Source organism: Apteryx rowi, unplaced genomic scaffold, assembly GCF_003343035.1.
Source record: "Apteryx rowi isolate R43461 unplaced genomic scaffold, aptRow1 scaffold_52, whole genome shotgun sequence".
NCBI classification, from domain to species: Eukaryota; Metazoa; Chordata; class Aves; order Apterygiformes; family Apterygidae; genus Apteryx; species Apteryx rowi.
This window is the reverse complement of record NW_020450783.1, coordinates 903,440-917,033: the sequence shown is the minus strand read 5'-3', so window position 1 is coordinate 917,033 and position 13,594 is coordinate 903,440. Positions and strand designations below refer to the sequence as shown.

General features: G+C 45.0%; 1 protein-coding gene across 1 annotated transcript; it reads right to left on the bottom strand.

Annotated features, from left to right (window-relative positions):
- Nucleotides 1-8,365: 8,365 nt before the first annotated feature.
- PPIF (peptidylprolyl isomerase F) lies at nucleotides 8,366-13,159 on the bottom strand. Its single transcript, XM_026080426.1, has 4 exons — nucleotides 12,813-13,159; nucleotides 11,662-11,758; nucleotides 10,826-10,901; nucleotides 8,366-9,958 (listed from the first exon to the last, which is right to left on the bottom strand). The coding sequence occupies exons 1-4, from the start codon at nucleotides 12,867-12,869 to the stop codon at nucleotides 9,823-9,825; spliced, it is 366 nt and encodes a 121-aa protein (XP_025936211.1). The 5' UTR covers nucleotides 12,870-13,159; the 3' UTR covers nucleotides 8,366-9,822.
- Nucleotides 13,160-13,594: the final 435 nt, after the last annotated feature.

Sequence of the window (13,594 nt, the reverse complement as noted above, 5' to 3'; positions counted from 1 at the left end):
TGAAAAGGACTTTTTGGAACAAAGTGATAGGAAATTAGTTCCTTTTATTGCCAGTTATTTTACAAACAGAAAAAAACACGTCAATGGATTTAATAATAATAAAAATAATATATTTTCAGGCGCACCATTGACCTACGCTTTGCTTGGAAAGCATTTCAAAAGGGATTGAATTTTAATCCCCAGCCATCGCTATCCACGCTGGGAGTTTTGCCTTTAACTTCAGTGGGCCAGGAGTCGACCCAGGGACCCGATAGCTGCGACAGCCCCAGGTGCAAGGGTTTTTCATTCACAGGGGAGCTAAGGGAGGAGCTGTGAGAAGTTGTCTGCTGCTGTGGTGGGTTTTAGCTTGTTTTAAACAATAGCGAATAGTTTAAGCAAGCTGCAAAGTTTGGACACAACCGTTCAGACTCATGCGGAGGTTTGGTCCAAGCCCCCTTCTACTTTTAACAAACCCATGACTGTAATAAGGGACAAAGAACTTGAAAACGAACAGAGCTAAGATAGAATATTTTACAGTTTGTCCTGAAAGGTGGAAAGTTGATATCTGACTAATGCATATTAGAGGCTGTTGGAGAATTTCCAGAAGTCAAGGACCTGGTTTAATTTTTGTTTTTATTCTTTCTGCTCTGCGGTCTGCCCCTTTATTTGAGTTTCCCATTGCTTTGGGTCAGCTAGTGCAATATAGGTGGGAAGCACCGCCAGCCTGATGCTCTCCTGTGCTCATTTAAGCTGATTGCCAGCTGCTGGTGATGAAGCCACCGCAACACTGATAACCTAACACTGAGGTACCCTAGTTATATAGCTATAGAAAAAGCCAAGAATAACTGGGTATAAATTAAGCCTTTGCCCAGGAAGAAAAAGCCTCGATATAATAAATTACTCTGGATTGGAATAGGGTAAAAATTTCACTGGTTATTGAACATCTACATCAGTTTGAGGGTTGTAACTTATGGGCACAAGTCTTTTTGGCTGATGTTTCTTTTTCCCCTTTGGAACCATTATCATTTCCCAAAATATCCCATTTATGCGACTTAACAGCAGGGAACTGGCCTGAGTCAACTGGCGCGAGGACGGAGTCGCTCACAGCATACAGACCCGTGAAGGACTGGTTGTTCGGGTGAACGAATGTTGGATGCAGGCACGAGCAGCAGTTTATCACCCAGACGCACGTTTCTGCCAGATTTGGGAGACGGACAGACTGAAGGATGCGTGTTGATGCYGCGACTCGAGAGACAAGCGCACCGCGGCGATAAAGCGGGGGGAAGCCAGGACGCCAAGTCACGTCAGCGGCACACGAACGCTTTGGGGTCTTGTCAAGCCCCGGCCCTCGCTCAGCGGYGAGCGCGGGGGCGACACTGTTTTAGCCCCCCGACCCCTCGGCGCGGGGCTCAGCGCACCTGCACGCCCTGCGGGGGCCCTGCGCCCCCGGGACAGCGCGCTCGTCTTCCCGCTTTTGGGGCAGAACCACCACGTGCAGAGGGGAAACTGCCCTACGGCTGCGGGCGAAGGAAAGCGGCCCCGGCGTTGCCCGCCCTGCCTTCCCTTCCCGGGCTCGGAGCGGGCGGCAGGTCTCCGCAGCCGGGTGTCTGCGCGGCCAGGGACGGGGCCGTAACGCTCGGCCCGGGCAGGGGCTTTGGCTGCGGCGGCGCCCACGGCTCGGCCCCCGTGTGGCACCAGGCGCGGGCTTTATAGCGGCGCTTGAGGCGAGCTGGGCCGAAACTTGCCCTTACTATTGTGAAGGGAAGGGAAAAAAAGAAAGAAAGAAAGAAAAAAGAAGTTTTTCCTTTTCTTTCAGCCTGCAGGGACGGCGCTGACGCGGCGGGGCAGAGCGAGGAGCAGTTCTCCTCCCGGCTGTCACGCAGCTCCTGCTGCGCGTTTCGCACCTGGCCGTCACATCACCCCCCGTCGCCCCACGCGGCACYGTGGCGGCCGCCGCTTGCGGCACGAGCGAGCCCCCAGGCCCAGGGTGCGCGGGTTGAAATCCCAAACCTCCGCRAACGTCCTGCTGCGCCCGCGCGGGGAGCGGGGCCCTGCACCGCTGGGCACACGCAGACATGGAGCCAGAGCAAAAAACCCCACGCGCCAGCGGCTGCAGCCCGAGCGAGGGGACGGGCTTGAAAAACACACGAGCAGGAGCTTTTATAGGAGCTTGGCAACACCATTGAGCCGCATGAGGGTGCGCAGGGCCGGGACTAGTGCTGGCATCCCGCTGCTCCCAGCCTACAGGATCGTGCAGCTTTCCTCCAAGGACACTTTGCACTTTATTTGGCCTTGGCAACCATGAAGTTAATAGCAACGCTGCTTCCAAAAAAATAAAATCCTTACCAAACACTGACTTCTGGCAGGAAGAAGGGAGAGGGAAAAAAAAAAAAAAGAAAGAAAAAAACCCTAAGACGCTGCATCATTTGGAGCATGCACTGCTTAGTGCTAACGCAAAATTTATGACTCCAGCGAAGCCTAAGCTGGAGCAGCTGCCGCCTCCCCCGCGCTGCCCGGCCTCCCCGAGGAGCCCCGGAGCCCGGCCAGCAGGAAACCGCAAGGCGCTCGCGCCTGCTACAAGCCATTTCCACCCCGCACGTAACCGCAGCAGCTGCGGTGTCCCTCTGTCTGTCTGTCTGTCTGTCTGTCTGTCTGCCTGCCTGCCTGCCTGCCTGCCTGCCTGCCTGCCTGCCTGCCTGCCTGCCTGCCTGCCCGCCCGCCTTTTAAGTAGGAGGCGAGCGAAAACGAGAAGGGCGCAGAGTCCGTCCCCCCCCCGCCGTCCCTACCGGCACATTTTTAACTTCTCTCTGACCCCGCCTTAAAGACACAGTCCTTTTTTTTTTAACATGTTTTTTTGTCCCGGGTGGTAAGAAGACGTAGGAATTCAAACTGGTGTTTCTCAAGGGCAGTTAAAAATAACGCCCCGCCGGGGGGGGGGAAGGACCCGAACGGCGGCCCCCGGCCCCGGCCCACGCGGCGGGACGTTTCCCTGCCAGACCTCCACCTTTGGGACACCGAGGTGAAAAAAAAAAAAAGACATTTTCTAGCACTGGGGTGACTAAGCAGGAGAAAAAAAGTGCCGTGCCCTTGCCCAGAGCTGGGCTTCAAAACAAGTAGCACTGGGCCACCGTGCTTAGCCAACTTCCTGCTAGCAGCAACCGCAYCGTGGGAGTTCGGTCTTGGTTGCCGTCATCCCCTCCCATTTCCCTCTCAAACCAGCGTTTTTGGCTGGGCCGGGCGCTGCCGCCGCGCACCGGGGGCGGCCGCACTTCCCTGCCCGGATCTCCCTCGCTCGCTCGCCCGCCCACGGGACGCCGGGGTCCCCGAAACAGCCCTGCCGCCGTGGGGACCTGCCTCTGTGGGAACTAACCCGGACACCATGCGGCTCTCCAAGAAATGGTGAGTTTCCTAGGCCGGGAAGCGGCACAAGACGGACTACCAAAAAGATAGGAAACCCAAATCTTTACGGGGCAGYGGAGCGACGCGGTCACCGATGGTCAGCGCGCAGGAGCCGGGGCCATGGGGAGACGAGAGGGACGGGCGGCCCCGAGGCGCTGCCCCACGGCCTGGTGCCCGCTCGCGGCCCCGGGGCTCGGGGCGCCCGCAGTGAAGCGGCCGCGCTGCCCAACACATCCACGTCGAAACGCCCGCTGCTTGGTTTGAGAGAGGTCACTGTTCACCCACAAGCTACAGCCTGGGTTACAACCCTCAAAGCACCCGCACCACGGGCACGGGTAACGTCCCGCACGGCGCCCAACCCAAGCAACGTCAGAGGCAGCGTCACCCGACCCRGCGAAGACTCGCCTCGTTGGCGGGACACCACGTTACAGCAGTGAGTAACCGCCTTTAAGTGCAGTTACCTCCTCGCACGTGCGGCTCTTCTCAGGTCCACCGAGACCTGAAAGCTTTGCTGAATTCCTGCTAGATGATGAGGCATGCTGCTGAGTAAGAGCTTTTCTCCATTCCTCACGAGCTTCGTCAACCCCAATGATGATATAACTTTAATTTTTTTTTCACTTAGCCAGCTAATAAACAGTGAGCAGTTTTGAGTCAGAGTTAACTTTTGTACAAATGCACTGAACTCAAGTCAAAAACCACAGCAACATTTTCTCTCAAACTATGGCCCAGGACATCTCCTCCACCATTGGAGGGACACACAGCAGGTACCAATAACCTTCTGCAATGAAGCCTCGCCAGCCTCCCTCTGTTTAGGGCACAACACCTAAAATCAGACAAGCTTGTTCCCACCGAAACCCCCAGGACAGAGCAGTGGCTACTCTCCAGCGTAAGGAGGTCAGCTCCTCTGCCACACACAGTCTCCTCAAAGCCCCTTCATCTTCTGCTCCTCACAGCTCACAGTGAGGATCTTCCCACATCCCAGATCTCAGCAAAACCACTTAACTTGTGCCCTCACCAGCCCCTGCTGCACACATGGTTGGCTCTGACAAGAGAAGAAATTTGCCTTGTTGCTACCATTTGCCTCCCTGCAGCAATGAGTCACCGCTCCTGCGGGTGCAGCCTCCCCACCCTCCGCTCCCCAGGCGCCCCTCACCACCACCTCAGATGGACATGCTGTGGAAGAGCCACCAGGTGCAAGAGAAGCAGGAGCAGAAGCTCCTCCTCCAGCTGGTTCACAAAGTGTCTTTCTGTAAACCAGATCTGAGAGTCAGACTCGGAATAAAAACCTGCAGTTCAAGATTTAAAAGGTTTTCACATGAAGGTTGATGTCCTCTTAGCCCGACTACTTCTAAATTGGGTGGAAAGCGTCTGCCCAGCTACAAATTCTCAGCTAGCAGCAGGACATCCARATTGTCCTTGAAAAGTCATAAAAAACAATATATGCTCATTTAAATCAATCACTTTGTAGAGGTTCTGGTTGCTGCTATATTGCTACCAGCAGAGTCTACAGCATTACAAAAGAGAACAATAGTTTGTACCTTGAATGTTGTTTCTTCAAAGTATTCAAACTTTATAAACAAACAGATGTAGCCTCAGTCTGGCATTGATGAAAGCAATTTATGTGAGCAGAAAGTCTGGAACAAATAGTTAAAGCATGAGACTAAGCAAAAATATTTGTGAATTTGTTGAAACAACTTTGAAATATCAACTTGTTTTTTCAGTGTGTATTTATTTACACTTTACCTAAAGGTACCCTCTGAGCATGTTATTTCTTAGCTGTGTTGCATTTGGACCTACATCTATGGTAACCGCCACTTTGTTTACCATACATGCTCTTTTCTCAGTGTGTCCATATCTCACACCAGAAGAAGGCTGGATGGGCCACACAGTGTGATAACCTCTCTTTTAATGTGCAGGTTTTATTCTAACCATCAAGAGGGAAACTTGCAGTAGCACAGTCACCACCCTTCAGCTCATCTCCTAATCACAGCTCCATGATGAATATCTTTTTCTTCTGTGAGTTATTAGAGCTGTGCAGGATTTCTAATCAATAGTCCAAAAATGTTTCCATTAAAACAGAAATTAGTTATATTAGTGGTATCAATATATTGCATTACAACATCTTTCATCACAATTTAATAAGTCAGAGAGCACGGCAATGTGTTGTCGTGGCTGTAGTCAGGAAAGCCTTTCTGCTTTACTAGTTTGTCTCCTCTTTCTGCATCCTGTAAGCGCTGAGTACAGCCTCTCAAGGCATCACATGATTTATACCTAGCAAGATACGTGAATTAAAAGCAGTAACTTTTGGTATTTCAGGACTAATGAAATGAGAGGCACGCAGTGTAACTGAAAGGAAACTGAGACAATTTCTTAACAGCACTACTGTAATTCTACTTGCTCCTCATCTGAATTTGGTGTGAGCTGCACTTTGTGATATCGAGCTCTTTCACTGGGCTTGTTAACCAAAATGTATTACTAAACCTGTCAGAGCTGGCTTCAAAGCAGCTGCCAAAAAAGTAATAGGCAATCATTTACTGCCATCTAGTGGGGAACAAGACAAATGAGCGTTACCATTTGCCTAAAAATTAAGGTTTTAGGACCGTAAGGCATTCATGGGAGTTCATGAGAAGAATATGGAGATACAGGAATTCAGCTGTGTCACAAAGGAAGTAGATTAAAACTTGTGATATTTAAAATAAAAATATAGCAAGCAATTTATAAATGCCTACTAAGAAAGTAGTCAATCCACTGTTCAGATCTTAAGTAGAATTTGTGACCAAAGATATATTAACCAAGAACCAAACTACACTGGACAATTAAAATCTAATGTGCTGGAAAAGATTGGGCCTACACTGATCATTTGGTGTGAAGATATATTCTTTATAGCACAAAGGCAAAGACTTGATCTCATTACTCTGCTACACTGAAAATGGGGAATCTCCAGGACTTCAGGGCACATCAGCTGAGCCAAAGCCTTGCAGTTCTCTAAATTCCTGTGCGATACAAAGCAGTAAAAGTAACAAATCACTGGGGGCGGGGGGAATACACTGTACCTCAACTTGCATTGCAGCAATTTTCCACATTTTATATATTTATGTGAACATCTACTCTAGGACAATTCAGCTGTGCTCTAATATGAACGATGTGCTGAACTATTTTAAGAACAGTGCTTTTTACCAGCACAAGGAAAGCACACCTGCCTCTCCTATTGGGATTTAACATCTAAATGTAATTCAAAAAAATTCATCTTGTGCCATTTCCTATCTCACAGCTGAAGTGGATTAATATTTCACACTGCAATGGCTTTGTGTCCCCACAAAGTAGACTCTGTATAAAGAAGTTCGATGTATCCAAACAATAAGTTTAGAAGTTAAAGACCTCCCCATATGTAACAGAGTTGTGAGGTAGAGTTTATCCTTGCAAAAATGTTGCTGTGTGATGAGGTACAAAATCCCAGAGTTAGAAGGTCACCAACGAGTGGTGGATTGCTCAACTCTTCCTGCTCCAACCCATGATTTTGAAGTTGACACAAGGATCCAGCGAGGCTGCAGAAGGAGACCCCTCTTCTACTAGTGGCTATTTGTGAGACAAGAGAATGAAAAGGAGAGGAACTTAGGATGCTGTGGAAACGTAGATCCAGGGGGAGAATTACTGCTGAAGGCCGACTTCTGTGCACGTGCGCATGAACTCCATCCACTCCCACCTCTGGGCTGCACATGGGAGTTGGCTCATCCGACAGCCGCAGTGCCGCCGAGGCGAGGGCGGCCACCCCAGACGTGGAGGCTGCGCAAGCCCTGCCGTACCCTGCGGGCACGCCACGCTGCAGGACAGGAGTGCTCCTGCGGTGCTGCAGCGCACAGGCCTTCTCCTGGCACACAGCTCTGGCGGCTTGCTCTTTCCGAACTCCTCAGTAAAGCCACGGGCGGGAGGGGGAAGGGGGAAACAGAACCCCAGAAAAATCCAGTTCAGAGAAAATACTTCACAGGATATGGGGGGAGATTGACCCGTTTAGTTTTTTGAAATATTGAAAGAGTCATGTTTCACTGCTTTAAGTACCTGGGCAGCAAAGGCTTTCCTCTGGCAAAGTATGCAGAGAACTAGTATGGGGAAATTGAAGCCAGCCCAATTAAAATTTAGAACTGAGGTACAGCAAGTGCCTGACCTCAGTGTTACTAGTCACAGTGATTCTGATTCTGCATTTCTATTTTCTAATCAACACCAGAAGCATTGGTAGAAAATAATGACTTTGACACTTCAGAAATTAGGGCATAAATTTGTCAGCAAAAGCCATAACTATGTATAACACACCATCATGCCATACATGATACATATATATAAAAGGCTTTACAAGAAGTTCTGAGAAAACTATTTTGTGGTGAAGCATGTTGTATTGGACTCTCCAATTTACAAATAGCTCTGATGGGAAGATGCCTAATTCTTGATATCATCTTCAACCACACAGCAAAAATCCATTTTTCAATGAAAAGCTAGAACTCTCACTTACTACAAAAGGAATTCAGAAAGAAAAACAACCCCCCACACACTCAATTTACACAAATTATGGAATAGATCAGACAAGGAAAGGGTCTCAAAACCTAAACCACTATCCATATACCAAATAACAGTCTAGATTTACTACTGACAGGCAAGGCATGGTACCATCATGCTGCTTCCTGACAGCTCTATCTGGGGCAGGACAACACAGCTTCTGAATAGCACTACGTCAGACCCACTGTGAAGCGGACAGAACAAAATAACCCGGGTAAACACAGTGTGTTTCAGCTCCTCACACCTCTGCTTTCAAACAAGTGGGAAAAGTCTTATTTAAGAAAGGAACAAGCTTTTTGTGACAGAACCATTTTTAATTACTTTCCATATACAAATTAAGGGAACACACACAAAAATCAGTTACATCAATATTGAAGTAAGGCAAAATAGCACAAATTAACATTTCAAAATTACTACAAAGAAAGATGAAACAACTATAGTGGAAAGAATAAAAATCTTTAATTCCATTTTCTGTAAAATTACACTTGGAATAGTACTTTGCACACAGAAGTATGCAGATCTCAGTGGAAAAAATTCCAGTGCAAAATAATTTTAAACTCATGTATTAGCAGAATGCAATGGAAGTAAACTCACATTTGGAAACAGCCTTCACATTTTATTTTTCTCTTCAGTAACAGGAAGATAATCACATGAAAGCATTCAAGTTTTTTTTCCCTACACAGCATTAATACTTTACAGCTTTAGTGATACTAAAAGTGATATTGTGAAGTTTTAATGTCTATTATTGCTCAAGGACTCCACATAAGATGTAGTAGTTTATATAAATGAAATGTGTTTATCTGATTCTTTCTTTCTTGTGGATCAACCACCATGATTCTGCTGCACCAATGAGGCCCTGCGATTCCATGGCGACCAATTTTAGCTTCTGTTATGAGGCATGAGAAAAAAAGTCATAATCCAAGTAATTCCCATGCTGTGTCGACTTCACAGGACCAAAAAAAAAAGTCTATTTTACATTCAAGCAAACTCAAGCAAACTCATTATACCCTGAATTTATTCTGAAGGTGCCAAAACAGCCTACTATTGAGAACTGTACTGTATTCTTCACAGAATCAGACCTTAGAGCAGAACAGTACCTCAGGTTAGTTCACAGTTCCATTAAAAAAAGTCCCATGATTAGTTTTGGCTAGTTTGTGGTCTTATCAACAGGTAGAGCTGTGGTAGTATGATAACTCAACTTAAAGCAATTTACTTAACCCAAAAGTCAAATTGCTCCATTGAAGCAGATATGGAAAAACTTCAGTTTTAAAGGAACCAGTGGTCTGAGACTATGTAAATTAACTGGCATAAAAACCCCAACTACTACACACATTAGTTCTACTGGTTTAAATGTGGACTCAAATTGAGACCTAGCGAGGAAATGTATGTCAGTCTTGTTGCAGATAGCCTTGAGAACACTAGGCAATATAGTTTTCCAATATGAGGAGACATACAGCACAATAGGCATTTATTAGCACCAAAGGAAACATGCAAGTTCTCAATTTATCTTGACCAGTTACACTTAGTTGCCAACTCCACCACTGATTCTAACAGCTCAATCATCCAAATACTAAGAATGATACTGACACTGCAGTTGCATATGCTTCTGAGTAACTGCACTTCTTTCAAAATGCAATTAGGCTCTTTATCAAGCCTGTGCAACAATCACTACCAAGGTAGCTCAGTTAAAATGTATTTTGGTTATTGTTTTTAAATTAGTACTATTCAATAGAAGTATAAAAGCAGGACCAAGTTAAATAGCTCCATAGTTAAATGTTAATGTTAAAAAAAATTCCAAGTTAAATGGCCCCATAGGTGCTGCTCATGGGATCAGAAATGCTTTTTTATGATTCATTTTTCACAGTATCTAAGTTGTCCTGAATGGTAGGCAATAGGTTATGACAGCTGGCCGCAGTCAGTAATGACAATCTTTTTGGAGGTCTTTCCACTTTTGGAACCAAAGCTCTCAATTTTTTTCACGACATCCATTCCTTCCTTTACGTGCCCAAAAACAACATGTTTTCCATCTAGCCTGTAACAGAAATAACAAAGGCAGATTTACTTAAAATAACAATAGAAAGCCTAAATCAAACTAAGCTCAGTGAAAGGATATTAGAAGATCTTTCATAGTGCTCACCCACTGATCAGCTCTGATTAAGGAAAAGGAATAACTGCTTTACAAGCGACATGAAAAAACTTTAGCTCTGGACCGTAGTAGCCTTATGAGGGACAGCGGACTTGTTTTGCTTGAGATGCATTGCTTAAAGCTTTCCAGTTTGCTCCAGACGACAGAAGGAACAAAGAATATTCTTTGCGCAGCTACGACGTGGCAATAAGCTAGGTCAGTTAGACCTCTATGAATGCCACACTAATGCTACAGGTGGGCTTCTAAAACCTTGCAAACATGATGCCAGCATAGCATACTTTAAGTTTCCATCTCAAATGCTGCATTTTTTTAGAATTAATCTTAGGAAACAGATTTTAGGTCATGGGCTTAACGGTAACTCTTTGTTTTTGTTTTTTTTCAGTTTCTGTACCAGACCATTAGATTGACTGGGTTCCATTTTATACTTAGAACATGGAAAATCTGACATCAGTGGACACAACATTGAAACAAGTGGAGGTAAACTAAGGCAGAAGCACACTATTACATCCACAAMAGGGGGAGGGAAAGTTGAGACAACATTGTATAGGGCCTTTCCTGCACCTAGAGTAATATTAACTGCATGTAAAGCAACTTGTTACCCTCCCAGTCCTTCTCTCAAGTTGCACAAAACAATACAATCTCCTTTGTAAATCGAGTAATTTGGTAAATCAAAAACACAAACCAAAAAAATCTCCAAACCCTCTGGATCCAGGCATCAATTCATTAGGCTAATATGCCAAGCTAATAACCTACCAGTCCGTTTTTGCAGTGCAAATGAAGAACTGAGATCCATTTGTATTGGGTCCTGCGTTGGCCATTGAAAGAACACCTAGAAGAASAGCAGCAGCAGCTTATTAGACTGGTCTAATTGCAGTGGAGAAGACAGTTTTTCTCTGTATGTTCAGGCTCACAATGATAATAATGCTGGACAGGCAGGAGAAGATGTGATGGTCCCATTGTTTCCAACTGATTTCTAATGCTAACCTCCTTTTGCCTTTTACTATTCCCGACACCGTAGCCTCTCTGCTACTTTCTCATAGCAAGAGCATTGACAATGTAGTTACTTGTACCAAGTCTTGAATTTGATTAATAGTAGGTAACCTTCACTGGGGCTCAATAGTAGCAGTAGTTTCTTGTGATGAAAAGTAACAATCCAGATCAGGCTATAGATTCAATTGGATGTTATTATGGATGAGTTTCCCTTAAAGCTTCCAGATTTAACTTGAGCTTAAAAGGACCTGCCTGTGTTAAGTAGTAGATAAGGAATCCTAGCCTGTGACTTATGGAAAATGACAATAAATGCAGTAGTTTCACCTCTGTAAAATTTTTTAAGTAAAAAAAAATATATATATATATATATATATATATACACACTTTATTTTGCATAGTCAAACAAAAAGCAGCAGTGTCACCTACTGCAAGCTGACTTATGCCACTAGTCACACTAGTGATGCTAAACCTCAGTAATATCTTTGTAATTACAAAGTGCCCCCCATATCCAAAACACGTATTCTTTTAAATATGTCTTTAGGACAATGCATCATCATATGTTATAGTCATCAGTAGGTAGAAAGAATATGACTATTTACCAGGTCCTACGTGCTTAAGTATGAAATTTTCATCTTGAAATCTGCTGCCATAAATGGATTTTCCACCTGTCCCATTATGGTTTGTAAAGTCACCACCCTGAAACAGAAATGGCTATTAACTTTACCAGCACACAGGAATTATTTTACACCAGAACTTATGCTATTGAAAACAATCACCTGCTCTAAGTTAAAAGTAATAAAACAAGCAAATTTTCATAAGTTTCAGATTAAAAATCAGTATGGTCGCAGGAGAATTTAAAAATCATGTAGCAGATGAAGGCATAATCAAGCTAAAAATAAATTTCCGCTGCAGATATTGTTGATATTCTTCAATTCACAGCCACAATTCCTACAATAACTTTTTTGTGCTATCTTGTTACCACGTGATGCAACAAAAATATCAGTATTTTTAAGAAATACCTATGTCCTCCGAGCAAAACCATCCAAATTTAAAACGACATGCAAGTCCCCCTCCTCCCCCACCCCCCTCTTCCCATGGGCATAAACCCCAGCCAGGATGTCCATTATTACTRTTTTATCTGCTCTTTCTTGTTTTTGTTATTTAAGCATTGAGAACTGACAAAGTAGCACTGAATAGTCACTGAGGCTGCCCTTATGGTAAGTGGGCAGACATAGGCACCTCTGAGTATGGCAGGATGAATTCTCTTTCCAGGGTTGGATAGCCCTGCACAAACCAATAGAGGTGAACTGACAGAGATAACTGAAGGTAATTAGAGATCTCTGGGAATGATAATCCAGAATTTTCGCATTTGTTGTTTTAATTTAAGGATTTAACTGAAGAGGACATTCTTGACAAAGAAAAGTTACAAAATCAGGACCTCATACAGTATATTCTTCTTCAGCAAAACAAAAACTGTTGAGGTAGATGAGAATCTACCTCATTACCTGTGCTGGTCTGAGCTGGTTTGTTTTAACACCCTGCAGCTACAGGCAGCTTGCTGGGATAGATGTGACCAGCCAGGGTTCGGTAGAGGCACAAAACCAGAACAGTCACAGCCAGCTCTGAAGGCGACCACCAGACACTGCTTCCAGCACTCTGCTGTCTCCTCTGCCAGAAGCTATACTACCCACACTGGCAAACAAGAACTCATCCCTAGAGTTTCATGGGATGTTCACCTTCCCATTCTCACCTTGAGCAATCTACTACATGTGATGTTACAGCAATTCCTGCGCAACCCCAGAGGCATGCTTTGTACGCTGTGTGTCACATGGAGGCATCTGAACTGTCAGGTCCTGTATACAGCAGCTCCAATTAGGGCATACCAATTGCCTGAATCACATTAACGCTCCATCTCAACAAGTAGAATGGCCTCTCCTGTTTACTTGTGCTTTAAAATATTCGAAACCTATGACAGTATTTCCACTTATGTAATGACTTCAGAGTAGTTAATAAACACCAATTCATCATCTCACCATATCAGAGTCAGCCACCTAGTATCCTCGTTTTAGGTCCGTTTGTGGGAGCAAAACAGGGAGGCGATGAGGACTTGCTTACACAGAACTTCGTAAGTATGAACTGAACTGGCAGAACTGAGACTAGGATTTGTATATTTTTATATATTTATGATCCCAGCAAGACTTCCACACTTTGCCTCTTTCTCACCACAATAAAAACCCAGTTTGCATTTCAAATGCAAGAAAGTAAGTCCTTTACAGCACACTTCTCCCCCTTCTCTTATTATAAATAGGTCATAGCATGATAACAGACCTCTTGTTCAGAGTGCTCTATTTTTAACTTAAAACAAATATGGGGGACCACCGAGGCCATCAGTTAATAAAGAAAACATGTTTACTATGGCCTTCGTCTCCAGTTCTTTTCGAAGCCATCCTACAATGCAACACTGTTGAAAACCAGCTTCTTTTAAGGGAAGGCAGGATTACCAGGAATCACACAGTCCAGTGCACTACAGTG

Coding starts and splice junctions, on each gene's coding strand:
- PPIF (XM_026080426.1), bottom strand. CDS start 12,869: ATGCCTCTGGGGTTGCGCAGGAATTGCTGTAACATCACATGTAGTAGA. Junction 11,759..12,812: donor CATGTAGTAGATTGCTCAAG/GTGAGAATGGGA, acceptor TTTCTGTTTCAG/GGTGGTGACTTTACAAACCA. Junction 9,959..10,825: donor TGCACTGCAAAAACGGACTG/GTAGGTTATTAG, acceptor TTTCTGTTACAG/GCTAGATGGAAAACATGTTG.